This window comes from Anabrus simplex, chromosome 5, assembly GCF_040414725.1.
Source record: "Anabrus simplex isolate iqAnaSimp1 chromosome 5, ASM4041472v1, whole genome shotgun sequence".
Taxonomy (NCBI): Eukaryota; Metazoa; Arthropoda; class Insecta; order Orthoptera; family Tettigoniidae; genus Anabrus; species Anabrus simplex.
Window position 1 is genome coordinate 331,629,895 of NC_090269.1, and position 27,428 is coordinate 331,657,322.

Here is a 27,428-nt window from a genome sequence, read left to right on the forward strand (position 1 = left end):
CCACTCTATTAACTCATGTTATACCTCTGTGTGCCTTGGTCCTCGAATTTGCCTCCATTGATCAATCTTCTTATCTTCAATCGCCTGTTGTTCAATCTCTTCTCAATTTTTAAGAACGCTGGATGTGTCAATAGCGGTATTCCACACGTTTTGTTTATTTCACTTTTAGATTTTTCTTCTTGTCGGCTTCCTTGATGATCCTCAATTTATCTGCTATCGTCTTTGCAGAATATGTTTCTTTTCGGTCATTATAACAAATTTAGGCTCTATGAAACTTGAACAAAAATAACTCCACGATCGTATCGTATGTGTACCTCATGACAGTAGTAAGGCTTGTTGACAATGCAATAAAAAAGTAACAAAGAAGCAGCTATATAAGCTTTAACACGTTCACTACCAGCTCCACAGTGGGTGATTTAAACCTCCAGCTTAGCCTTTTTAAAATCGCCTCAACTCTATAGTGCACTATGTTACATTAAATGTTACTATATGAAAACAATCGTAGGTACAGTATTAAAAATTTCAACATACCTTGAGGATGATTACTAGTAGTACCTGAGGCTATGGTACCGGGTTTGACATTTTACTGGATGGGGAGGCACACCACACTTTCCACAGAACCACCTGGTTTCACGCTGGACGTTGCTTTTTGCGCACACTCTGCACCGTCTAGTTGGAAAATTGTTCGATTTAATGGCTGGGAATTTATGAAGTACATGCTCTTTTATTTTCCCATCAAGTCAAAATGGTGGACCATTAGCTGGAGTTCGCTTAGGGGATTGCACCAATGGACTACACATAGATACTGATAAGCTTACTGGAGATTGAGATGGGACCGGCGACACAGAAATGTTCGCGACTCTTTATGGTTCTCCATGTTCACTGTTTTGTAAGAAGTTTTTACATGAAAGTCAGGAAAGTTATTTTTGAGTTATTGGTTTATTGGATTTTCAGAAAAGCCTGAATGCATTAAGAAATGTACACTGCAAATTGTAGAAAAAAATTTTTTTGGTCACTTCACTGTTGTTCGCATGAATGGATACATTGCCAAATACTGGTCGGCTGTATCCACTCCATGCATAAACTGATTATAATCAATGATGTTTACAGGTTTCATTTTTATTTTACCAAACCTGATCAGAACTTCAGCTATTGCTGCGGAATGTACAGTTGAAACCATGGTAATTACTTCTTTGTCTTTCCATGAACATAGCAGTACTTCATTTTCCCTATAGAAAATAATTTCCCCTGTTTTCAACTTCTTCTGCCTTTCACTGAATTCCTTGAAAAGTCCCCTATTCTACCTTATTGCCCCACATGCAGCCATTTCTTGTTCACGCAGTTCCTTGGCTAAACCTATACTGTTGTAAAAATTGTCCATGTATACTGTATACCCCTGGCCAACGTAGGGACCTAATAAGTCAAATATAGTGTCTCGGATGTTCACGTCACTTGCATCATAGATTTTCAACTTACATATGTACCCTGTAGGGGGTTCACACACCATCCTTACCAAAATTCCAAACTTGGTAATTTTTCCTGCATTGTAAACTCAGAAACGCAAGTGCCCCCTCCAAGCTAACATTCCTTCACCCAGGGCGATTTTCCTATCCGGAGTGTACACAACTGAAAACTGGTCGCTGAGCCTTTTGAGAATCGGCCTAATTTTGTGTAGCCTATCAGGATTCCCCTCATAATAATTGCTGTCGTGAAAGTGTAAGAACGACAATATGTTTTCAAACCGGGTTCGTGCCATGGTTTTCGAAAAAATCGGTGAGGCGAAAATAGTGTTCCTGTCCAGTACATTTTCAGATCTGGTTTTTTAATTATTCCTGTTACAAACATTAGTGCTAAAAACCTTTTCATCTCATTTACATCTTACAAAATTGTACAAAACTATTTTAATCCTCCTAGTCAATACAATATATTTTTTTCGTGCAATTAAGACAAAATAAATAGACATGTTTTGACCTGGCATTGGATCATCCTCAGTAAGACATGTAAAATGAATTATAAACATAGAAAACACACAAAATGAAATGTTAGTTTAAAAGTTTTTAAAAAGTATGATGAAAGTTAAAAAATGGTGAATTGTTGATCGTTAAAACAGTCTTGAGCTGGAGGTCTTTCTGTTTCAATGTTTTTGTTGTCCTTTGGTGTGGTTCAGCTGGTATCTGTATACTCTTGGCTTAGCTGTTGTGTTCCTACATGGGCTGTTATACATAAGCATTATAGAAGATGAACCGTCTGATTTTGTAGGTACTAAGTTGTCAGTCTCCAGGTGGTCCTCATCTTCTCCAGGGCTCATGTCATCATCAGAACCACTCTCTTCTTCATCCATGTTCATGATTTTTTTCTGAAAAATCAGGGTCACCGCCTTGTAGAATGTTCATCTGTAATAGTATTAATTAATCATGCAAATAGTTATGTAGGATACATTTACTAACTTGGAGTATTGCGGAATTCTCCCTGTATAGAACGTTGCCTTTTCGCTTCTTGCATACGTACTCACAAACCTTCGTAAAATTTACAACGTGATAGTTATTTACTCACAATTAAACTAGCACATTCTGACAATGAACATCCTCTAACAAACCTCAATGGCAATTTAGGAAGGTACTGAAAATGAAATCAATTTGGCACAACAGTGTAAAGAGATACTCCAGTGTTGCCAAAAGAGCATCGTAAAAATGAAGACGGTTTGTGTTCCAGGGTTAATTGGGGCAAGCACAAGGTAGACTCTGACTCATACAGATAACTCCCTACTATTAAGTTTCATATCCACCAGGCTGGCCAACTGAAGAATTCCTAAAAATGTAGACAGGCGACTCACACTGGAAGAGAAAAACAAAGAGTGAAGAAATCTGTCCTCTTTGAAAGAAATACAGCTGTTGATATTCATCAGAGATGGCAACCCATACTGGATAGGAACTGGCTGGGACATTTTGCACAAATACAGTACTTTCCCTTATAATTTCAGACGTCTGATGACCATAGTTAGCTCTGGTTCTTTTACGATATGTTTTCATTTTTAAAAATCATCTCTCCTTTCTTTTTCCACACCATCCAGTCATTGGTTTATCATTTCTGTATATTCCTGTTCTCTTTCCTAAGTTACTGCCATTCATGTATGATCCTTTAGATTTTTTGTGATCTGTGTTATAATTTTGGGGATTGATGGTACTTCGTTTACCCTGATGTATGTACAGTACATGACTTTTTTTTGTTTCCTCCAGGAAGAAGTAAAGAATGTACGTCAGCTGATGGACCAAGGGATATATCTTATGGGTTTTAAGCCTGAAAATCGTATTAAGCTGCATCATCATTACAAGCCTGCAGCTTTCATCTATCCTGATGATACTAAGATCAGAGGTATGATGACCACATTTTTCATTATTTCTGAAAAAGAATACATTTTTTATAACTTGAGGTACCGGTAGTAGAAGAATCCTCAATTCTCTTTCTCCTGTATATGTTTTCTAACGACTGAAGATCATCACCGTCTTCTATGCTTATAACGTTTCCTGACTTCAGCCGGAATCCTGTACACACAATAGTGTTATAATCCTCCGCTGCTCACCTTAGAGCTCTGCAAGGATGTCCCTCGTTGTCTTCCCGTCATATGCAGGCAGCTTAAACTCTTAACATATTCCAACTTAAAGGTTTTCAATTTAGGTACTTAACATATTCATATTGTTCTGTTGTTTCACAAGTGTTTTTTTTTTTTTCAAGAACGATTGTTGCTATTTTACAAATCAGCTTACTTAACTGCTGACTATATCTGCTGTCAGAAGATGAGGTTCACATTAGCAAAGGGGATTTTATCAGTACAGACAGAACAATTTAATTCGAAGTTTATACTCTGGTAGATACAAAATTTGCAACTTCGCACATAAAGTGGAAAATTATGATCATTAGCCACACTAATTCTTCAGTTGGATAATTCAGCTTATCTGTAGTGTCTGTGAGGGAAATCAAATCTGTTAGTGGGCTCATACAGCTAAGATCCTTGAAAGAATCTTGTTTAAACGAATAAGAGACAGAGTAGAGGGAAAATTGGCAAAACACCAGTATGGATTCAGAAGAGGCAAGTCCACATTTGACCCAATATTTACATTGCGTCAAATGATGGAAAGGACATGGTGGTAATGTTTCTAGATATTGAAAAGCCATATGACAGTGTCCCAAGGAATTTGGTATGGAAAACATTGACAGAGGCACAGATTGAGAATGAAACAATGCAGATGGTAATAGCTGTGTATCAAAATTGCAAAAGCTGTGTTAGAACCAAAGTGGGTCAAACTGAACGGTTCAGAGTTGAGACAGGCTTAACCCCTAGAGTGGGACTCGCTTCAGGTGATGTGGCCGGAGCGAGCCCGCTGGTGGGCGCACGTCATGTGAAGTGCGGAAAGTTTTTATTTTTTAGCTCCGTTATGAAAGAAACGGTAGGTTTGAAACTTTCTCCGTATGTTCCGAGAGGTGCTGCCATCTGACAGAAATTTTTTCACCTTCGTGTATCTAAGCAGTTCTTGTCTGGGAATCCCCTTGTTATCTGCTACATAGCTGAGTAGTGCAAGAGCAATTTATGTGGCGCTTAGCGAGAAGCTCAGTCAGTGTGCTTTGTGGAGCGTAGTATTGCGTGTCTCGGTGTGAATGTTTTCAGCTCTCATAATTTGTTTGGTTGGTATATAAATATCTCTTGTGATTTATTGTTTTAATTCTACATGTAGCATTTCCTGTTTGTTGTGAACATGTCCAAAAGAACTGTAGATCTTCCAAGTGATGATATACGGGATATTCTCTAACTCAGTGAGGAAGATAGTTGCAGTGATTCTAATTTAGACAGTAATGGTGAAACTATCCTGCTATTAGATGCTCCAAGCACGAGAACTCCCGTCGGAGTAGGCCTGCTGCCTAGATGCCGTGGACAAGTGTCGAGTTTGAGCTCCGATGAGAGTAGCGAGTCAGAAAGTGAGAGCGATTTGCCTCCTACTCCGCCTAGTGACTGGGATGTATGGGGATGTAGGAGATCCCAATTTCCATCTACCTACCAAAGTGGAATTCAGGGCAAACTTTTAAATAAAAAAGAACCGGATGAAATATATGAGCATTTCATTGACGATGCACTGTGGGAACTTATTGCAGAGCAAACTAATCTGTACGCTCAGCAGTCAATACAAGCTAGTATAGGAACAGCTTAAATGAAAAGAAGGATCAGGGAGAGGCATTGGGTTCCAAGTTTGGGATCTTTTTTCTTCAGGGTATAATTCCAAATCCTAAGCTTTCTCATAATTTTTCATGTAATAGATTGTTTGCTATGCCTGTGTTTTACAAGACTATTTCCGAGAAATGTTTCTTCCTTCTTCTGAAATTTTTACATTTCTCAGATTGAGGCTTACGATTGGCAAGTACCCCCAAAACTCTACAAAGTGAAGCCAGTTTTAGACATTCTTGTATCAAAATTTAAAATTTCCTATTTGCCAGATGATCATCTATCGATTGACGAAAGTTTACTCCTTTGGAAAGGTCGCTTGGGGTGGAAAATGTACATTCCGAAGAAGAAAGCTCGTTTCGGGATGGAATCTTTTAAATTATGGGAGACTAAAACAGGATATGTGTGGAATATCCTGTGGTACATGGGCAAGGAAACTGAGCTAGTAAATGAGGTTTGTGGGGTAAATATTTCTCAGTGTACCAAGCCCTCGAAAGTTGTGTTTGCTCTAGCCGAACCTCTTCTAAATAAGCTCTAGATAATTATTACAGTAGCCCCGAACTCTTCGATCAGCTCAATGAATTTCAGAGAGATGATGTCGGTACTGTAAAATCTAACAGAAAAAATCTTCCCAAGGACGTTACGGGAAAAAAGTTGAAGAAAGGGGGAGGTGGCTTTTGCCTATAAAAACAAACTCATGGCCTTGAAGTGGAAAGACAAGAGAGATGTCTACATGCTGAGTAGTATTCATGACGCCGAAATGCACACTGTTCTAAACAAGAAAGGAGAACCCAAAGAGAAGCCGGTCGTATGTATTGAGTACGACGACTCAATGGGAGGGGTGAACTTATCGGACCAATGTATCGTGTCATACAGTACGGCGAGAAAAAGAATGAAGAAATATTACCACAAGATTTTTAGACACCTACTGGACATAACCATGTTCAATGCTTTCGTGATATACAAGAAACACTGCAGTAAATTCACTCAGCTGGAGTTTCATATTCAAATTGTGCAGAAACTATTTCAGAAGTATGCGAACGCTACCCCTAACGCAGCCTTGTCAATTCGATCAGTGAGACCGCACCCGTTGACTTGTCAGCTCGATTCTCAGGAAGGCATTTTCCAGATTTCAATCCAGCCTCAAATTCAAGACTGCATGGCGAAATGCCAGTGGCGGGACACTCAGTATTGTTGTGTAGTATGCAATGTCGCTTTGTGCCCCTTTCCTTGATTCAGGCTATACCATACAGCTGAAGTATGAGCATTGCAAATTTGCCAGTGAGTCTCAGGTTCCATGCTCGGGGAATTTGAGAAGCTCGTAGTCTACACTCGGTGACCGCTGTACAATCTGTGTGCCGGCAACTATCAGTGACCATCCTGAAATAGGTTTTTTTAAAATTTTTTCTTCAGTCATTTGTTATAGCTATTGAGTGTAAATAATTAGTGTAAATAATGTTGAACAGTATAGTGTAATTTTGTGTAATGTGGTGACAAAATTGTAATGAATGAACTCATGGATTACTCGCTTCTCTCTACAATGACAAGTTACAGGCCTACATGGATAGTACATTTTTCTATTTTATTTCAGGAAAATCTGATATTTGAGTGAATGTGTACCTATTATTAGGAGTTTTTGATAACTTTTCATTTGTGTTTTGTGCATTTCAACAATAAATTGATATCAGCAACATAAATAATACTCCACATCGGAGTAAATATGAAAAGGCACAAATGCAATTTTTGCACTGACACTGGATGAATTGAAGGATCGTTTTAATTGTAAATAATAATGCAATTTACATTGCAACATGTAATTTTATGCTAAGTTTAACATAATATAATATATAAGCGGGTGTAGGTTGGCAAAAATTCTTTCTTTAAATAAAATTTTACTGAAAATGATTCTGCACTATGCAGGAATTTCTCGTTTATGACCTCCCCACTTAACGGGTTAAGACAGGGAAGTGTATTGTCTCCCTTACTCTTCATTATCATCATTGATAGAATTCTACATAATATCAAGGAGAAGATGATGGGCGAGCAAGTAAAGTCTATGCTCTTAGCTGATGACATTGTAGTTTGGGGAGATAATGGAGAGGAAGTACAGACACAAGTTGATTTATGAAATGAGGAGATAAGAAATTTTAGAATGAAGATTAGTACTGGGAAAGCAAGGCTTTGATCATGACGAGAGGTAACAGAAAATCCAGGGGAGTGATAAAAATAGGAAATGAACCTCTTGAACATACATACATACATACATACATACATACATACATACATACATACATACATACATACATACATACATACATACATACATACATTATCATTATAGACTATTATGCCTTTCACCGTTCAGTCTGCAAGCCTCTGTGAATTTACTAAACGTCGCCACAATCCTCGATTTGCAACTAGTGTTGTGGCCTCATTTAGTTCTATACTTCTTATCTTTAAATCGTTAGAAACCGAGTCTAACCATCATTGTCTTGGTCTCCCTCTACTTCTCTTACCCTCCATAGCAGAGTCCATTATTCTCCTAGGTAACCTATCCTCCTCCATTCACCTCACATGACCCCACCACCGAAGCCGGTTTATGCGTACAGCTTCATCCATCGAGTTCATTCCTAACTTAGCCTTTACCTGCTCATTCCGAGTACCCTCCTGCCATTGTTCCCACCTGTTTGTACCAGCAATCATTCTTGCTACTTCCATGTCTGTTACTTCTAACTTATGAATAAGATATCCTGAGTCCACCCAGCTTTCGCTCACGTAAAGCAAAGTTGGTCTGAAAACAGACCGATGTAAAGATAGTTTCGTCTGGGAGCTGACTTCCTTCTTACAGAATACTGCTGATTGCAACTGCGAGCTCACTGCATTAGCTTTACTACACCTTGATACAATCTCACTTACTATATTACCACCCTGGGAGAACACACAACCTAAATACTTGAAATTATCGACCTGTTCTAGCTTTGTATCACCAATCTGACATTCGATTCTGTTGAATTTCTTACCTACTGACATCAATTTAGTCTTCGAGAGGCTAATTTTCATACCATACTCATTGCACCTATTTTCAAGTTGCAAGATATTAGACTGCAGGCTTTCGACACAGTCTGCTTTTAAGACCAAGTCGTCAGCATAGGCCAAACTGCTTATTACATTTCCACCTAACTGAATCCCTCCCTGCCATTTTATACCTTTCAGCAGATGATCCATGTAAACTACGAACGGCAAAGGTGAAAGATTACAGCCTTGTCTAACCACTGTAAGTACCCTGAACCAAGAACTCATTCTACCATCAATTCTCACTGAAGCCCAATTGTCAACATACATGCCTTTGATTGGTTTTAATAATCTACATTTAATTCCATAGTCCCCCAGTATAGTGAACACCTTTTTCCTCGGTACCCTGTCATATGCTTTCTCTAGATCTTCGAAACATAAACACAACTGCCTATTCCTCTCGTAGCATTTTTTCAGTTACCTGGCGCATACTGAAAATCTGATCCTGACAGCCTCTCTGTAGTCTGAAACCACACTGGTTTTCATCCAACTTCCTCTCAACGACTGATCACACCCTCCCTTCCAAGATTGACAACATTAAAACATACAAAAATCTCAAGAGAAAATATATAAATTATTTCTACAATTGAAAGCAGTCGTCAAGGAAACACTTGTACAATATTCCATAGAGAATATGTCCTAATGAATATTCTTTTCTTAATAATTCATACCAGGCAAGTTGGCCGTGCTCGTAGAGGCGCGCGGCTGTGAGCTTGCATCCGGGAGATAGTAGGTTCGAATCCCACTATCGGCAGCCCTGAAGATGGTTTTCCGTGGTTTCCCATTTTCACACCAGGCTGTACCTTAATTAAGGCCACGGCCGCTTCCTTCCAACTCCTAGGCCTTTCCTATCCTATCGTCGCCATAAGACCTATCTGTGTCGGTGCGACGTAAAGCCCCTAGCAAAAAAAAAATTAATAATTCATGAAAAAATTAATTTAAAAATAATAAATTATACAATTTATAAGTAATTGTCAAAATGAAGAAATCCAGTTATCACAATGTGGCTCTTATTATTAATGCAGATGAAAATGTTACTAATTCCTAGTTGTCAATTTACTTTGTCAATTTATGTATTTGTCATCTAAACAGTGTTATGTGGCTGAAGATGTTGATAATATACGAAACATGTACCACTTTTAACCATTAAATTGCCTTTGGCAATCATTGTATCGACTAGGTGGAAAATAAATAAATACTAAGTTGTGAATTCACCTGAATTACTCAAAACACTGTTCATTTCCTTTTTCCCTCCCTTCCTAAGATTCTTTAGTACTGTCCAGAAAGGTTTCCCTGCTGCTTGACCTAGCCTTTCCTGGCTATTACCAAAATCTTCCCATGACTTCTTTTTGGATTCAACAACTATTTGTTTCGCTCTTTTTCTTTCATCCTCGTACAAATCCCTGTCTGCCTCAGCCCTTGTTTGGAGCCATTTCTGATAAGCTTTCGTTTTACGTTTACAGGCTGCTCTCACTTCATCATTCCACCAAGATGTTCGCCTCACATGACCCCACCACCGAAGCCAGTTTATGCGTTACATGTAATTTTCCCATCTTTACACACAGTTGTTCCTAGGCATTCCTTTGCTGTTTCTACTACAGCATCCCTGTACGCCACCCATTCACTTTCTATATCCTGAACCTGCTTACTGTCTACTGTTCGAAACTTCTCACTAATCATATCCATGTACTTCTGTCTAATTTCCTTGTCCTGGAGATTTTCTACCCTTATTCGTTTGCAGACAGATTTCACTTTCTTTACCCTAGGCCTAGAGATACTTAGTTCACTACAGATCAGATAGTGGCCTGTATCATCGAAAAATCCGCAAAAAGCTCGTACATTCCTAACAGATTTCCTGAATTCAAAGTGTGTTAAGGTATAGTCTATTATGGGTCTGGTACCCCTCGCCTCCCATGTGTAGCGGTGAATAGCCTTATGCTTGAAGAATGTATTCGCAACAGCTAAACCCATACTAGCACAGAAGTCCAGCAAACGCTTCCCATTCCCATTAGCTTCCATATCTTCCCCACATTTACCAATGACCCTTTCGTATCCTTCAGTTCTATTCCCAACTCTCGCATTGAAATCACCCATTAGCACTATTCTATCCTTGCTGTTGACCCTGACCACGATGTCACACTGTGCTTCATAAAACTTGTCAACTTCATCCTCATCTGCACCCTCACATGGTGAATACACGGACACAATTCTTCTCCTAATTCCTCCAACTGACAGATCTACCCACATAATTCGCTCATTTACGTGCCTAGCAGAAACTATGTTCCGTGCAATGGTATTCCTGATAAAGAGCCCTCCCTACCCCAGACTCTGCCCTTCCCTTTCTAACACCCGTCAAGTACACTTTATAATCTCCTATCTCTTCCTCGTTATCTCCCCTTACCCAAAGATCACTTACTCCTAGCACATCCAGATGCATCCTCTTTGCTGACTCAGCCAGTTCTGCCTTCTTTCTTCCATAAGCCCCATTAATATTGATAGCTCCCCATCGAATTCCATTTCGTTCGCGAAGTTGTTTCCAAGAAGTCCTTCGCCTGTCAAATGGGAGTGGGACTCCATAACTCCCATAGGTCCGAGGCTTGCTTAAAATGTTCTGAACTCGGTAAATTCATGAAGCAGGATGCTACCCTACTTGCACATAGTCCAAGTGAGGATCTCTCCTCTAACGGGTTATGGACCACTGGTGAATTATATAGTCCTAGCTGCCTGAGCACAAGGAGGGCCATGACTCAGAATATGTCCAAGATGCCCACTCCCATTCCATAGCAACTTGTATTCCAACTATCAGGACCACTTACTAGGCCACTCAGCTCGTGAAGTAGTGAAAAAAATTTAATATGAAGGCATTTTTTTTCAACCTCTGATCGCGCAGGTAAAGAACCACACAAGCTGTGGGAACTGTTCGCGCATGGAAGGTGACTGTGCAAGTCCTCCCCTCTACCCGTGGTCACAGCCAAACTCCTCACACCAGTATGAGGCGAGGTATTGGCAGGGAAACATGGCCACTACTATTGACGCTCCCGCCAAATGTGAGGTGCATAATGTGATACGTTTCCTTCAAGCAGAAGGGAATAGTGCAGCTGACATTCATTGACGAATGAGTCGAGTATACGGTCCAAACGTTATGAGTGATGGTGTTGTGCGTGAATGGTGCAGGAAGTTCAAAGAAGGCCGGACCGATGTTCACGATGAAGGGGGGCAAGGACACAAGTCTGTCGCTACAGATGACATTGTTCACGAAATTGATCAAGAGGTTCGCAAGAACCGAAGGTTTACCATAAGTGAGTTGTGTGAGAAATTTCCTGCAGTTTCAAGGTCATCTGTTTACAAGATCCTAACGGAACACCTACGCTACAGGAAATTGTGCGCCCGATAGATTCCGAAGAAATTGTCTGGTGACCACAAAAGTCGCCGGATGGCAGCAGCGTTGATGTTTCTTACCCATAATGAGGCTGAAGGTGGCGATATGTTGAAGAAAATTGTGACTGGCGATGAGACTTGGGTTTCGTACGTCACCACCGAAACAAAACAACAATCATGTCAATGGATGCATACGCACTCACCAAACAAACCGAAGAAGTTTAAGCAAACCTTCAATGAAAGGAAGATGATGGCTACAGTCTTTTGGGTCCAAAATGGTGTGTTGCTTGTTGAGTTCATGGAACGGGGGTCTACGATCAATGCAGCTGTTTATTGCCAGACTTTACGACAACTGCGGAAGGCCATACAGAACAAACGATGAGGCATGCTGACGTCTGGAATCCTCTTCATTCATGACAACGCACGCCCTCACAGGGCTCGTGTCACCCAACAACTTCTGCAGGAGGAATTTCGGTGGGACGTTTTTGACCACCAACCGTACTGTCTCGATTTAGCGCCGAGTGACTTCCGCCTCTTCCCGGGACTGAAAACGTGGCTGGGAGGGCAGAGGTTCCAGGAGGATGAAGATTTTCAAACCAACGTTCGGGCCTATCTGAACTCACTGGCGGCAACATACTGTGCAGAGGGGATCGATAAGCTTGTCTACAGGTATGACAAATGCCTCAACCTTCATGCTGATTATGTTGAAAAGTAACCACATTTGTACCTAACATTTGGATACGTATGCTTGTCTTTGATTTATGACCCTCCGGAGGTTGGAAAAAATAAACACCCTCGTATATGGGCAACATGATGTCACAAGATGGAAATTTGGATGGAGAAATTGATTTAAGAATACAGCAGTCTGCAAGTTTCTACCAGTGTGTGAGAGACATTGTATGGAACAAAGATGTGCTATTGAAGTGCAAGAAGGTTTTATATTCATCTTATTATAAACTTATGCTTACCTATGCTTTATTAGCCTGGATGTTGCCTAAACAGAACCAAAGTAAGATACAAGCAGCTGAAATGAGGTTCTTGAGGAGCATACGGAGAATGACAAGACGAGATAGAATATGAAATGAGGAAATAAGGAGAAGCATGGGAGTGTGTAAACTTCAAGAAGAGATTGATATAGAAAAGCTAAAATGGTTTGGACACATGATGAGAATGCCAGGAGAAAGAATACCAAAGATAACATTCATGGATACAGAGATTGGAAAGAGGCCTAGGGGACGGCCTAGATTGTGATGGAGGAGTTCTGTTGTGGACTGTATTGCAAATAGAGGAGTCGATAGCTGTAAGTACTAGAAGAGGAATGGTGGAAAGATTGAGTAAGGTTGGAGGGCTTTGGTACACTACCCTGCCCAGAGAGAATCTGGAAAAGGGAATGGTAGTAGTAGTAAAAAAAAAAAAAAGTTAACACGTGTCCTCCTCCCGAGGTGGTGCAGCTCTTTTTAGGAACACCCCCAGTGGAGGTGAGCTGCATGTACCATTTTAACCACATACCAGCCCTCCTGGCATGCTTAAATTTCTGGCAGTACCAGGAATCGAACCCGGACCCCGATGACAGCAGCTAATAGTGCTAACCGTTGCGCTACGGAGGCGGACAAGTAAATTCGTGTCCTTGCCCTGATGTGGTGCAGCTCTCTTCAGGCACACCCCCAATGGAGGTGAGCTGCATGTACCATTTTAACCACATACCAGCCTTCCTGCCATTCTTAAATTTCTGGCAGTACCGGGAATCAAACCCGGGGCCCTAAGGATGGCAGCTAATAACACTAACCATTACGCTACAGAGGCGGACAATAGTAGTAGTAGACAGTTTACACTGAGTTTCCTTCTGTACGTGGTGTACTATAAAACCTACAGTGTACATCATCAGTGGTTGTAGTCCATAGTAATGAATCCAAGACCTGAAATTTAGATAAACGATGAGTGCACGTCTTCTGGCACATGTTTTTGCTTTTATATGCACTTTAGCAACCTGTACACAAATCGTAGTCCAACAGGTCCAGGCAGCCTTTATCATTTTCACACTAATTTCATCCATACCTGGTGCCTTCCCCATTTTCATTTTACAGACCACCTGGAGATATACAACAGAGTACCTACAGGCACGAAAAATTGTTGTGTAGATATTCTGGCTCAAAATATTGTTACAAGCAGTGGTGCAGAATCTGTTGGACTTGCGTTTGGATTCAGATTGTTCAAGTTGGAATTTAAGATAGGAAACTGGGACAAATATTAATTTATAGGAAGAGGAAGTTGGGACTGGAATAATTTACCCCAAGGGATATATTCGATATAGTTCCAACTTCTTGGAAATCATTTAAGAAAAGACTAGCAGTTTCCCGTGGGCTCCGCCCACAATGTACAAAGTATGGTGTTGTTCGTTACTATCCTTACGGATGTGTTTGCAAAGTTTCGAGTTAATGAAATAAAGCACATGATCTGCTGTGGTAATAGAATGTAATATTATGTCAACAAAACACTTGAAAATACATCACACAAAGAAATGGAATTAAACGTTCTTTGGAACAACACTACACGCCTAACTGTTAATAAGTCCTTCAAAGATCTTCACCATGGAGACAAATGTACTCATAACTTTTCTCAGAATCTACCAATTTAAGTAGTTATTACCTCAAAAGAAAGCGCTTGATCCACTGAGTGTTTTTAGACCAAACTGAACTGCGTACCTCAATTAGAATGAATGATATGATTGCTTCAATGAGAAAAAATGTTGAAGAAATGAGACATCAAATTGAATGTGCACTCATAACTTTCCTCAGAATCAACCCATTTGATTAGTTACAAGCTGAAATGAAAGAGCTTGATCTACTGAGTGTTCTTAGGCCAAAACAAACTCTGTACCTCAATTAGAACCAAATATATTGCTTCAGAGAGACAAAAAATTGAAGAAAAAAAATTTGAGGAAGGCGGAAGTTAAGTGATTTATAGTACCTGATGACAAATCTGTGCATCAATACCTTTCAGTTAAAAAGAAATGAAGGAATTCGACAGGATAGAATGGCCGGACTGACTTTAGTTTTCATAATTTTTTTAAATATATAGACTAGGTAAACAACTGGTAGGAAATCTGCCTCCTGGGCAAGTCCTAAATGCAGACCAGTGGTACATGGTGAATGAAAATGGAAGGAAGTAATTTATTTTCACTTTATTGCTGACTTTATTTTAAAAATTGCATAGATTGTTGCTGAACAAGAATATAAGATAGATACTTGTAGGAATCTGAAGTTCATTTTAAAAATTATTTTAATAAATTGATAGTTGTACGTCCAGCTTCTTAGCTGAATAGCCAGCACAGCGGCCTTTGGTTCAGTGGACCCTGGGTTCGATTCTCAGCCAGGCTGGGGATTTTAACCACATCTAGTTCATTTTTGTTGCTTGGAGACTTGGTATTTGTCTGTTGCTGACCCCAAGTAAATGGGAAAATGCCAAGAAGAAGAAGAAGAAGAAATGGCTAGTTTTACCTGTTAGTATAATGTGATAACAGTCATTTTAAGGAAAAAATAATATATTTAAACGTAAACAGTGCTTGTCTTCATGGTGTCGTAACTACAAAGACGCACACAGGAGACGCTGTCAATTGTGTACACTGTTTTATTTACTGTACAATTTATACACGTTATACACACACATTAATGAACTGCTATCTTGAAGAAAATACTGCTGCGGTTAAGAAAAAGAAGAAGAAGATGACTCCCACATTAGCATGTCAACCAATTACTAACATAACAAAACCACAACATGTGTTCACACACTTGACTATCAACTTTCACTAGCAACTCTACAGCATCTCTTTATATACCTTGCCTAGCCAGGCTTCTAGAAAAGCATGATGCAGCATGTTTTTCTTGAATTTTCTTGAGTCTCCAATAACTTATTTACAAATGAATAGAACATTCTATACAGCTCTAGTGACAAGATGCATTGTTCTTGGTCTATTACTCTGTGTTGCACATTACATTGAATTTATATATCATATTTACAGGTAATAATAAATTATATACTATTAATATACATACAGCAGATGTATCATGACATAACCTCACATTTTTGTGTCACAAGGCAGATCATACAACACACAAATAATAAATGTTACGACCACGATTTATACCAAATAAAGTCTGTACATAACTAAGTAAATAATTGTAGTGTTGTTTAAAGCGTGTTGATATGAGACAATGTGTACACAATAATAATAATAATAATAATAATAATAATAATAATAATAATAATAATAATAATAATAATAATAATAATAATAATAAATAGAATAATAATAAAAATAATAAATGTTGACATAAAATATGAATAAAGAAATAGTAAAATAACGCAGTGGTGGTGAATACACATCAGAGCATGAAAACGTGATGGATAACTTTAAATACGCGTAATTAAATCATACACAAGTGAAAACTTACAGGCCTGATAATGACAACTAAGACAGGATTATGGAACGTGCGGGGCCCTATGAGGTCCATGGGAACGTATGACGTTATGGGAATAATACACCCAACAGACAAATAATTATTGAGAAAATGAACATACAATTATAAATGAACAAATAAATGAACTGCGGATTAACTGATATATGAGACACAAAACAAAGATGTGTAAGGGAAACAATTAAGCTCTTCAGTCACGAACAAACTTTGACATAGGGGTTCACATTAAAGTTAAGTTTACAGAATGAAAGGAGGCAACCTCGAAGGAATCAAGAAAGAGTGTTACAGTTACTTACAATTACAAGTAGAGTTAGAAAAGAAGGTCTGCCTCCGAAAACAACACGTTGCGGACTAGCATAATAGCTAAGTCATACAAATGTTCTATTTTGGAAAATGTGGAAAACTAGAGGAAACTCCGGCATACAAGATGATATTCTACATAATTACATTAAGTGGGAATAGTATGAAACACAAGAATGCATTTTAATAACATAAGGCAATAGCATAGCACTTACCTTGGCCGGCTGAAGACCCATTGCGGGACAGACGCAAAACACGTCTGCCCGCTGTAGTGATCCAAAATGAAATACGCAGACAAATTAACTCGCACACGCGAGGAGCCACAAACAGGAAATAGAGTGATTACAAATAACCAATAGCAACACTCCAGTTTGCCACATTCACCAATTAAAAATCCTAATATACTGGCCAATAAAAACACTTGTATATGATCTAGAATAATCCTTTCTGCTTAATTCGCATATTAGTGGATATTACAAAACGACAGGAAAGGGCCACTTACACGTGGCACACCCTGCCTCACAAGTCATGTATAAAAATGCACATCCCTTTATATAATTTGCCGAATAATATACAATTTAAAATAGGAAATTTCACTGTTTACCTAGGGGTTTAGAGAATTGTTTCCAAGTTATACTAGTCCAATACACTTGCATCAATGGTGCAATGAGGTATCTTTCGACTCATTTTAATGACTGTGCAGTCATTAAAATGTAGCCTTGTGAGTAATATCAATATGTCATCTCCAGAAATTGAGTGGTATTAATTTTATCCTATGACCTAGTATTAGTTATGAAGCAGGTAGTCAAAGTATTCAGAGTATTCAAAATAAGACATACATGTATTGTTGATTAATACAGTTTGCATTCAATGACATACATTTTGTTGTAAAATTTTTCAAAGAGATTGTCTTATTTGCAGGGAGCCGTAAGTTGTTTGCTGCACTACTGGAAAGATGCATTGCTAGGAAGGTAGTCCCTATCTGCTGGCTCTCAACACGTTTGAATTCTCCTCCTCAGTTGGTAGCACTTGTGCCTCAACAAGAAAAGTTTGATGATTCTAAAGTTCAAATCCTTCCTCCTGGATTTCATGTGGTATACCTTCCTTTTGCTGGTAAGCTCTCATAGACTTCCTTAATAATGTACAAGATTAAGGAACTTAACTGTAGAGGATAAGAGAAGCAGAGTAAGGTTTAGAAGACTATGGATAAAGATCGGAATGTAATGGTTTCAAGGTTCGGGGCAAAAGAGCAGGTGAGGCTTCAGTACTAGCTTCAAGGAATTTATGGAGGCTATTCATTCATGGATTGAATGCTGGAAGGCATAGTAGTCTGTAATGAAAATGAATAGTATGAATTTTTGGGGTGGGGATGCCAAGGTCATTTATATTTAAACAGCATTGTGCAGCTGGAGCTGCAAATCAAATTATTATGAAAAATATCATACATCACTGTGTTATTTGCATTATAAAACAACATATGAGGCATTCTAGACAAGAAGGGCTAACCTGCCATCAGGCAACATAGAATAGAGGCCGGGCTGAGTGGCTCAGTCGGTTAAGGCGTTGGCCTTCTGACCCCAACTTGGCAGGTTCGATCCTGGCTCAGTCCGGTGGTATTTGAAGGTGCTCAAATACGTCAGCCTTGTGTCGGTAGATTTATTGGCACGTAAAAGATCTCCTGCGGGACTAAATTCCGGCACCTCGGCATCTCCGAAAACCGTAAAAGAGTAGTTAGTGGGACGTAAAGCAAATAACATTATTATTTATTAACATAGAATAGAAAAACACTATATTAATTATTTCCTTTAAACACACTCCTGGATGCTGGGGCTATAAGATACCCACATCCATAATTTGAAATACCCTGTTAAACCAAAACTTAACTAAATATTGCATGCTCTAAGAGCCTCAAATCAAGCTAGAATTTTATACTAAGTTGGTAATGCCAAAATTTTCAAATGCTGTCATTGTTCAAGTGGCAGATACATATCAGTGAAACACTCAGGGACAGAGTAGATTGTTCAAATTATCCTTGGTGCCAACGGACAGAAGTATGCTAAAGAATCTGAAGAAAAGACCAAATTTTTGCGATTCCGTATTAGATGTATTTGTTGAAAAGAAATTGCCAATTAAACTGATGTACAAGTAGGCAGAAACTTTCTTAGTGCCATTTAGTTTTTATGAAACTTTTTAGCTTATCATATTATTTTATAAATGGCTGATACAAGTTCTGAAATAAATATAAAACTGATAATAAATCTCAAAAGTTTACGCCACGCCACCAATTTGTGGCATATTTAAAAAGCGTGTGTGAACCATGCTAGCAAAACAGACGCAAAGTTGTACTCTCCAAGCTGACCAGAGTGGAAATGGAAAACATACACTTACAGTCAGTGCTGAAAGGAAACAATCTGTTCACACTCATATAAATACCTAGTTTGCCTAAAATGTCCAGCCACTACAGTTGTGCTGAAAGCCCTCATAGATACTACCTCCCTAATGGCTTAAACATGAATTTCCTCTATTTGTTGCAATGTGATTGGATGAAGGGACACCATAGAGACATGGAGCCGGTGCATACATTGCATACATTGACCAGTTCAACTTAGTTTATGGATGTGTTTGCAATGACTACACAGACCAATCCTGGCATAAAACATACACCCACACAAATCACACTGAATGGTTGGAGGAGGGCGGGGTTGTAATTGATGGAGTTTTCATGCTTGTCACTTGGCCCCTTGATGTCTGCAGCGTTCTCTTTGAAACAAGTTTACAGCGGTGGATGTAGTGTTCCGCCACAGTGAACAGTCCACAGCACATACTTCCCATGTCTGTATATCTATACCAGTTGTCTTCATGATGTGTTTCAGCTGGTCCTTAAAACGCTTAAGAGGGGCTCCATGAGGTCTACTGTCGGAGCAAAGTTCACCATAAAGAATTTGGTGGAAGCCTGGTATCACCCATGTGGTGAACATGGCCTAACCATCTCAGTTGGTGAGCGATGATTGTTGCCTCAATGCTATTTAGCTGTGCTTTATCGAGAACTGCTGTGTGAATAGGAGGTATTACAGGGCTATATTTAATAATGATTTCAATTTGGATTTTAAACCACTGACGAGTGATGTGTGCTTATTGTGATCAGGTGATAAATGAAATTAATATTAACTGAAGCAGCTGATGATGACAAAATAAGAAAATTACAAACAAAAAGAGCACATTCAGATGTAATCAGGACCCTTGTGTGGCCATATGTTTCTGTATACAACAAACTTTACTGACACCAAAGACAACAACAGGTATGCAGTTTACAAAAGAATGATTTGAAGCGTGATTCAGCTGTCATGCATGTTTTGAATGAGAGTGTAGTGAGGCATGGCTCAGTTGAAATTGTTAGCTGCGTTGTACTTTATTCTGGACGAAGCAACAAAATTGATAATGTTAAGTGACAATTGCTGCAGCCAAAAGAAGAGTATGAATATGGCTCTTGCATGTCTTCATAAAATTCATGAAGGGAGATTTAATGATATAGAGCAATATTTTATGATGCCTGGTCATTACTATTTACCGTGCGAACAAGAGTATGGTCACATGGAAAAGAAAGTTAAAGATGTGGAGTGGAAGTACACTCCGATGAGCAGCAGACTTGCTAAGCTATTCAAAGCAGTCAAATGCAGGAATAACATGTTTCTTGACTATGGTGTCCTGCAGAAGCCCATTTTGAAGACAAAACCAAAAGAGACCAAGTTTAAGGACGGCAGAGTCTTTGTCTACTTTGGTGAATGCAAACAAGGCTGTGCTTGTGAACTGGGGATCCCTGTTGAAGTCCAGCTGCAGAAAGGCAGGCCCAGAACATATTATCAGTCAGTCTCTGACCTCTCTAGATGGTTCTGCCCCAGCAATAATGCTCACTGACATGAAAGGGGAGGACCTCGAAGCTCTACTCATCTATGTGCCACATCACCACAAGACATTTCTTGATGATGTTTTCTTCAAACGAAACTTGAATATAACAGTGATAAAATCTGAAGAACATCTTGAAGAAGGTGATGTAATGGAATATTAATGCCTCTGTTCCCAGAACAGTCAAGACCACTTTTGATCACAGGACTATAGGGTGACAGGTAGCTGCATAATTTGTGTTTATTTCATACCTGCCGACACTTAGCAAGTGTCAATATCACAATGAGATTTTTCCCCATTATTCAATTCATTCTATGCCTTTATTTGCTCTAATTTATGGTATTAAAATTACTGTCCTAATGATATCTTAATTACGTAGTCCGTGATCAATAATTAAATGTTTTCATATCTCAGTTGATGGAGTATGATTATTTTAAAGTGATGTCCTTGGAAGGTTTATAGTTATTGTCAGTTTCAGTGGCATTCTCATTATATAATATTGCTTGAAATCTAGTAGCATCCATTAGAACATGTTTTATGCTGTTTTAACTATGAAGTGAAATGGCTCACTATGCAACAAAACATGTTCTGAAGACTGGTGTTTTACAACTTTTTAATTCGATATTGTATGTTCAAAATGTCTTCTGTACAACTTCCAAGTCTTTTGGCCCAAACCATAAAATGTAGCCTACATAGCAAAATATTCTGTTTCGTTGAGCAAACACAGATACTCAAGGAAACCTGTCATACCAGAAAGTGTGAAAATGCAATTTTTTTAACAACCTCTTTATTGATAAATTTGGCTAACACACATCGCTGTTCATATAAAAAACTATACAAAGGTGTTGTCATTAAAAAAATGATATTTGAGTGTAGCAAAAAGCTTTCATGGAGAAAGAGTGTAGAGTTTCACCTAATGACCTGTTTTCTTCTTTAGCAATCCTGTTAGATGATCTGCTACTAGTAAGTAGCATCTTGGAAAGGAATACCAGTTCAACTGAAAAGCCCAAATGGCACAACTGGGGTGAAAATACGCTTGCATACAAGCGGGCTTTGCTACCGAGTAGATCCCACCTATTGTACATGCACTAGTGTATTCTTGTCCTGTATTGGCCTACACGATTGTATACAAGCAGTCCAGGCATTTGGTAAATAAAAATAATGGGAAGAAACAGTGGACTAAGACCAGAAGTGGAGCATTGTAGGTTCATGGAAATAAAATAACTATAGTAATGTCATATAACTTGCTCACATATAAAATTATTGTTTCATTGTTGGTTTATGAAGTCAGATTTTGTACATATTGAAATCAGGGAATGCTGAGCATTTGAGCATTCTATAACACAGTACCATTGTTGTATGTACATACATACAATACTTGAAGGAATATGTTTTAAGGTACCAAACACATAATCGTTTGATTGTCAATAAAAGTCTTTATTTAAAAAACAAAATATTGCTGTTATACAGTCAGCTTGAAGTATTTTATGCTGTGCAATTCAAACTTTTCAAGATTATCTTCTTTTTTTAAAAAACTTGTTGTTAGTCAGTTAATCCTGATTTTTAATGAAAGTATCTTTAAGCATTTTTAAAAATTTTACCATTTTTGCAGAAAACATCCGTACTCTAGAAGTGCCAGAAATTGAACAAGCAACTCCTGAACAGTTGAATTTAATGAAGAAAATTGTTAGCAAGTTGAGATTTAACTACAGTCCCCATTCGTTCGATAATCCTAAGCTGCAGACACTATGGAGTAACATCGAAGCTCTGGCTATGGGTTATGAGTCTCCAAGGGAAGTCATTGATTACACAGGTAAGTATGAAAGTTGATTTCTGTCTCGATGATAGTCTCATTGTAAGGATTAAAATATATGGTGGCATTGAACTGTTAGATCATGATCCTAAATTTTGGACCTCATCTTTCATTTTCATTTTGCATTCTCTTTAAGGTGCCTCAATCATAATTACAGTAGAAGTCCACTATAACGAGTACGGCATATAACAAGAACCCTGTTATAATGACAGTTTTGTCTGTCCCTTCAAAATTCCTATATTAAACTGTGTATTATCCTTTGGTTACAGCAAGCGCCCTGTCACTGATGCATCCGTTATTATGAGCGATTAAGCTTGCACAATTTTTTTCCATTACCGACATTAATGCAGCCAGTGATTAAATTGCATGCAATCGATCATCTTTGGTGTCGTTTCCTCGCTGTGTCCACTAGCGAGCTCTCTCGTCGACATTGTAAGGCGATGTCGGAGTCGATTAGTAATACCCGTCGACTGTTGTTCCTAAAAAATAAATGGCAATGAAAGAGGAAAATATGTATTCATAATAAATGCGTCAATAACGTGTCCGATAGCAGTTGTTAACTCTTAAAAAAAATAAAAGCTGAAGTAAACGATTGCTTAATTTTAATGCTAAATACTGCAATTAAGTAAGAATGGGATATACCTCCAGATTTGGCAGAGCGCTTCACTGATTTCTGAGGTTAGATTATATTTTCTCGTGTCTGATTAAATTTCGGTAAACCAGGCGAGTTGGCCGTGTGGTTAGGGGCGCGCAGCTGTGAGCTTGCATCTGGGAGTTAGTGGGTTCGAACCCCACTGTTGGCAGCCCTGAAGATGGTTTTCCGTGGTTTCCCATTTTCACACCAGGCAAATGCTGGGGCTGTACCTTAATTAAGGTACTCCTAGCCGTTTCCTATCCCATCGTCGTCATAAGACGTATCTGTGTTGGCGTGGTGTAAAGCCAGTAGCAAAACAAGATCGGTAATCGGTAACTTTTTAGCGAGAAGGTTATCACTTTTCTACTGGTGCTTGATATATGTTTCTGTGGTACATACGGGGTTACCGGTACGTTAGGTTGGATGATACTGTTTGAATAAGAAAACTCAAGCATTTGCCGCAAAATGCGACCTTCGGCATCGTTTTCTTGCTATGCGCACTTGCAAGCTCTCTAGTTGACATTTGAAGGCGATGTTGGAGTCGATTCGTAATATCCGTCAACTGCTGTTCTGTAATGAAAATTAGAAAAATGAAAGAAGAGAACATGTTTTCATAACAAATACCTAAATAACATTGTTGATAGCCATTGTTATCTCGTTAGAAGTAAAGCTTAAGTAAATGATCGCTTAATTTTAATGTTCTTCACTGAAATTAAGTAAGAATGTGATACACCTCAAGACATGGCAGAGCACATCACTGATTTCAGAGGTTAGTTTATATTTTCTCAAGTCTGATTACATTTCGGAGAGGCTATTCCCATGTAAATTTATAGCGAGAATTTTGTAATTTCTCTACTAGCGCTTGGAACATGTTTTCATGATGCATATAGTATGGTTAACAGTCTAGAAAGCCAAGAATAACAGCCTAAAGCATTCGTCGTGCTGACCATACGACACGTCGTAATCTGCAGGCCTTCGGGCTGAGCAGCGGTCGCTTGGTAGGCCAAGGCCCTTCAAGGGCTGTCGTGCCATGGGGTTATATAGTACAGTTAAGTTAGGTTAGGTGACGCTGTTTGAATAAGAAAACTGAAACATTTGCCACAAAATGCTATATGTCATCTTTGGTACGGTATCGATTTCGCGCTATGTTCACTTGCAAGTTCTGTCCTCGACATTCGAAGGTGATGTCGAAGTCAATTAGTAATGCCCATAGACTGCTGTTCTCTAAAAGATAATTCAAAATGAAAGAGAATAACATGTTTTCATAATAAATTCGTAAATAACGTGGCTGATGGCAGTTTTTGACTCGTTAGAAATAAAGGCTGAAGTAAACGACTGCTTAATTTTTAATGTTATATACTGAAATTAAGTAAGAGTGGGATACACCTCAAGATATGGCAGAGTACATCACTGATTCAGAGGATAGTTTATATTTTCTTGCATCTAGTTAAATTTCAGAAAGGCTGTTCCCATGTAAATTTGTAGCGAGGAGGTTATCATTTTTCTACATGTGCTTGAAATATGTTTTCATGATACATATACGGTTAGGTTAGGTGATACTGTTTGAGGAAATAACTTGAACGTTTGCCACAGAGGCCTCTGGAGTGATACTATAATTTTTTCAGGATGATATTAAACATACACTTTCAGGTAGTATCAGATTTTGAAAAATAACAAACGAGCTAGCCGTTATGTGGATATCATCTGTGAAAACGCAAATTTTGAAGAAACTGATTGTCGTTTCATACCAATTTTAAGGTGTACAGGTTTTTTCCTGACTTACGAAAAATCGGATATAACGAGTAAATTTTTCGCCATTATGAATTCGCGCTATAACGGGCTTCTACTGTGTTTATCTATTTAAAATTGGATATTTTTAGTGTTTTCTAAATATGAAGACAATTTTACCCTGTATGCTGGGCAAAAGTAGCTAAATTAATCCAAAAGTTCCAACGTTGAGTTCAGATTAATATACTTTGTAATATTACTGGTGTAAATATAGCAAGTCCTTGATCAGTTATCAGTCCCTATTAGTTAAGTGAACCAGTGATGTAAGTGACCTTTCGACTACTGCAACACAGTGGCAACAGAGTTCAGTAAGGTTCAATAGTGCTTGTGTTGAAGTGTATGTTCTGTACCTTAAGACATTCATTGTGTGCAAGGAATGAGAAGCAATGCTGTACAGCTAAATGGCAAATTACCCAACAAAATAAACTTGTAGATGTGTTGCACAGCCGGCCCCGTGGTGTAGGGGTAGCGTGCCTGCCTCTTACTTGGAGGCCCAGGGTTCGATTCCCGGCCAGGTCAGGGATTTTTACCTGAATCTGAGGGCTGTTTCGAGGTCCACTCAGCCTACGTGATAAGAATTGAGGAGCTCTCTGACGGTGAGATAGCGGCCCCGGTCTAGAAAGCCAAGAATAACGGCCGAGAGAATTCGTCGTGCTGACCACATGACACCTCATAATCTGCAGGCCTTCGGGCTGAGCAGCGGTCACTTGGTAGGCCAAGGCCCTTCAAGGGCTGTAGTGCCATGTGGTTTGATTTTTTTGTTTTTTGTTTTAGATACCGTATTTCACGGCATAATCGTCGCCACCGCGTAATCGTCGCATCCTTTATTTTCAATACAAAAATCGGACTTTAAACCTTTAATTACATAATCGTCGCACGTCCAAATTTTGTTCACTAATCTGGTTAAAAGGTAAATGGAACTGCAACGTAAGTTGCACATGAATGCGCAATTTAAATACGTGTATGGTTTATGGGCAATTTGGCAACACAGTCACGTTTGCGACATGTTGCACAACGTAGGATGTTAAAAGGTTTGTTTTTTTCACCTATTCAATACATATAAATTTTATGATTTAGGAATTTATTGTAGATTCCACTTGAGACATGTTTCGCCCTTCATTGAGGGCATCATCAGTCAAAATATCACCTCAAGGTAAAAAATCAGGTAACTGGTTAGTAGTAGACATGTACAAATTAATACATATTATTAACAACATACAAAAATTAAGTATGTATGTATGTATTTGTATGTTGTTAATAATATGTATTAATTTGTACATGTCTACTACTAACCAGTTACCTGATTTTTTACCTTGAGGTGATATTTTGACTGATGATGCCCTCAATGAAGAGCGAAACATGTCTCAAGTGGAATCTACAATAAATTCCTAAATCATAAAATTTATATGTATTGAATAGGTGAAAAAAACAAACCTTTTAACATCCTACATTCAGTATCTTCAATACGGATAACAATGATTTTTATCACTTGCAATGTTGCACAACGTATAAATAAATAATACCGGTATATGTACGACGCATGGCTTACTGGTAGACTATCGGCAGTTTGACAACGTGGTCGCGAGACAGTGTACTATTTATTCACCACCTACATATTATGAGTTCCCATTTGAAATACGTAAGGCTGTAAGTTATCGCTTATCGGCAACGTCGCCAGGAAATACCGGCTAGGTAGGTTGAATGGACCTCGAACCAGCCCTCAGATACAGGTAAAATTCCCCGACCCGGCCGTGAATTGAACCCGAGGCCTCCGTGTAAGAGGCAAGCACGCTACCCCTACACCATGGGGCCGGCTCCTGTGTTATTGCGCACGAAGTGAAATCCAAGACGATAACGCAGATTTCCACGGAATTATTCAGCCGAATTATTTACGATGTCTCAGTTGTCATCGCTAGACTCTTATCTTACTACTACGTCATAAGTGTCCGGGCATAGGATGAAAACTTTTATCCAAGCAGTCAAGATAATTATTATCCAATGCTATTAAAGTTTTATTTTATAAACTCGTCAGTAATGTAATGTAAAATCATCAATAACTGGGAAGAAATATTAACCTAATTACCGTATGTTTAAAAGAAGTTGAAAAAAATGAATGTTTGTTACTGACGTCTCGGAATACAGTCAACTATACAGTAGATCTACACCGCGCTAGCTAGAGCTCCGGTTTGCGAGCTTTGCGCAAGCGCAGTAGTGTGTCGCAACCAACGAGCTAAACTGATAAATTGTTGCATGCTTCCTTGCTGCCTAACAGTATTGGCTGCTCTGGAATGGACAGATCACAGATGCATTTATTTGTTTCAGATTTACGTGATTACCGGTAGTGAACAATTACGGAAAGTCATTTATATCGCAAAACATTAACGTGTGAAGCATTTATAAGCGATTATGGGTAAATATAGAAACTATTCTGCGGGCTTCAAGCTAAGCGTAATTGCCTTCGCTGAACAGCACGGGAACAGAGCTGCAGAAAGAAAATTTTCTGTGAGTGAAAAGTTGGTGCGTGACTGGCGGAAAGTAAAAAACAAGCTTAAAAGCACAAACCCTTCTAGACGCGCGTTTAGAGGTTCTAAAACAGGGAAGTTTCCTATAATTGACGAAGAAGTGTTTAGGTACGTCAGTGAAATACGTAACAATGGCTGCAGTGTATCATATGAAATATTACAAATTAAGCGACAGGAGGTAGCGCGCAAACACAACATACCGGTAACTCAGTTTAAGGCGACTCGTGGGTGGATTAAGGGGTTCATGCGACGACACAATCTGTCAGTGCGAAGGAGAACAACACTAAGCCAAAAGTTGCCTGCTGATTACACGGACAAGATTGTAAATTTT

The 27,428-nt window shown here is 38.8% G+C and overlaps 1 protein-coding gene across 2 annotated transcripts in view; it reads left to right on the forward strand.

Annotated features, from left to right (window-relative positions):
- Window positions 1–27,428, forward strand: part of Irbp (Inverted repeat-binding protein) — a 178,088-nt gene that overhangs the window by 144,419 nt on the left and 6,241 nt on the right. For both annotated transcript variants that reach the window (XM_067147594.2, XM_067147593.2), the window contains 3 exons: window positions 3,237–3,372; window positions 17,359–17,550; window positions 21,953–22,153. In XM_067147594.2, the coding sequence (XP_067003695.2) occupies window positions 3,237–3,372; window positions 17,359–17,550; window positions 21,953–22,153 (529 nt within the window). The remainder of the gene's footprint in view (window positions 1–3,236; window positions 3,373–17,358; window positions 17,551–21,952; window positions 22,154–27,428) is intronic.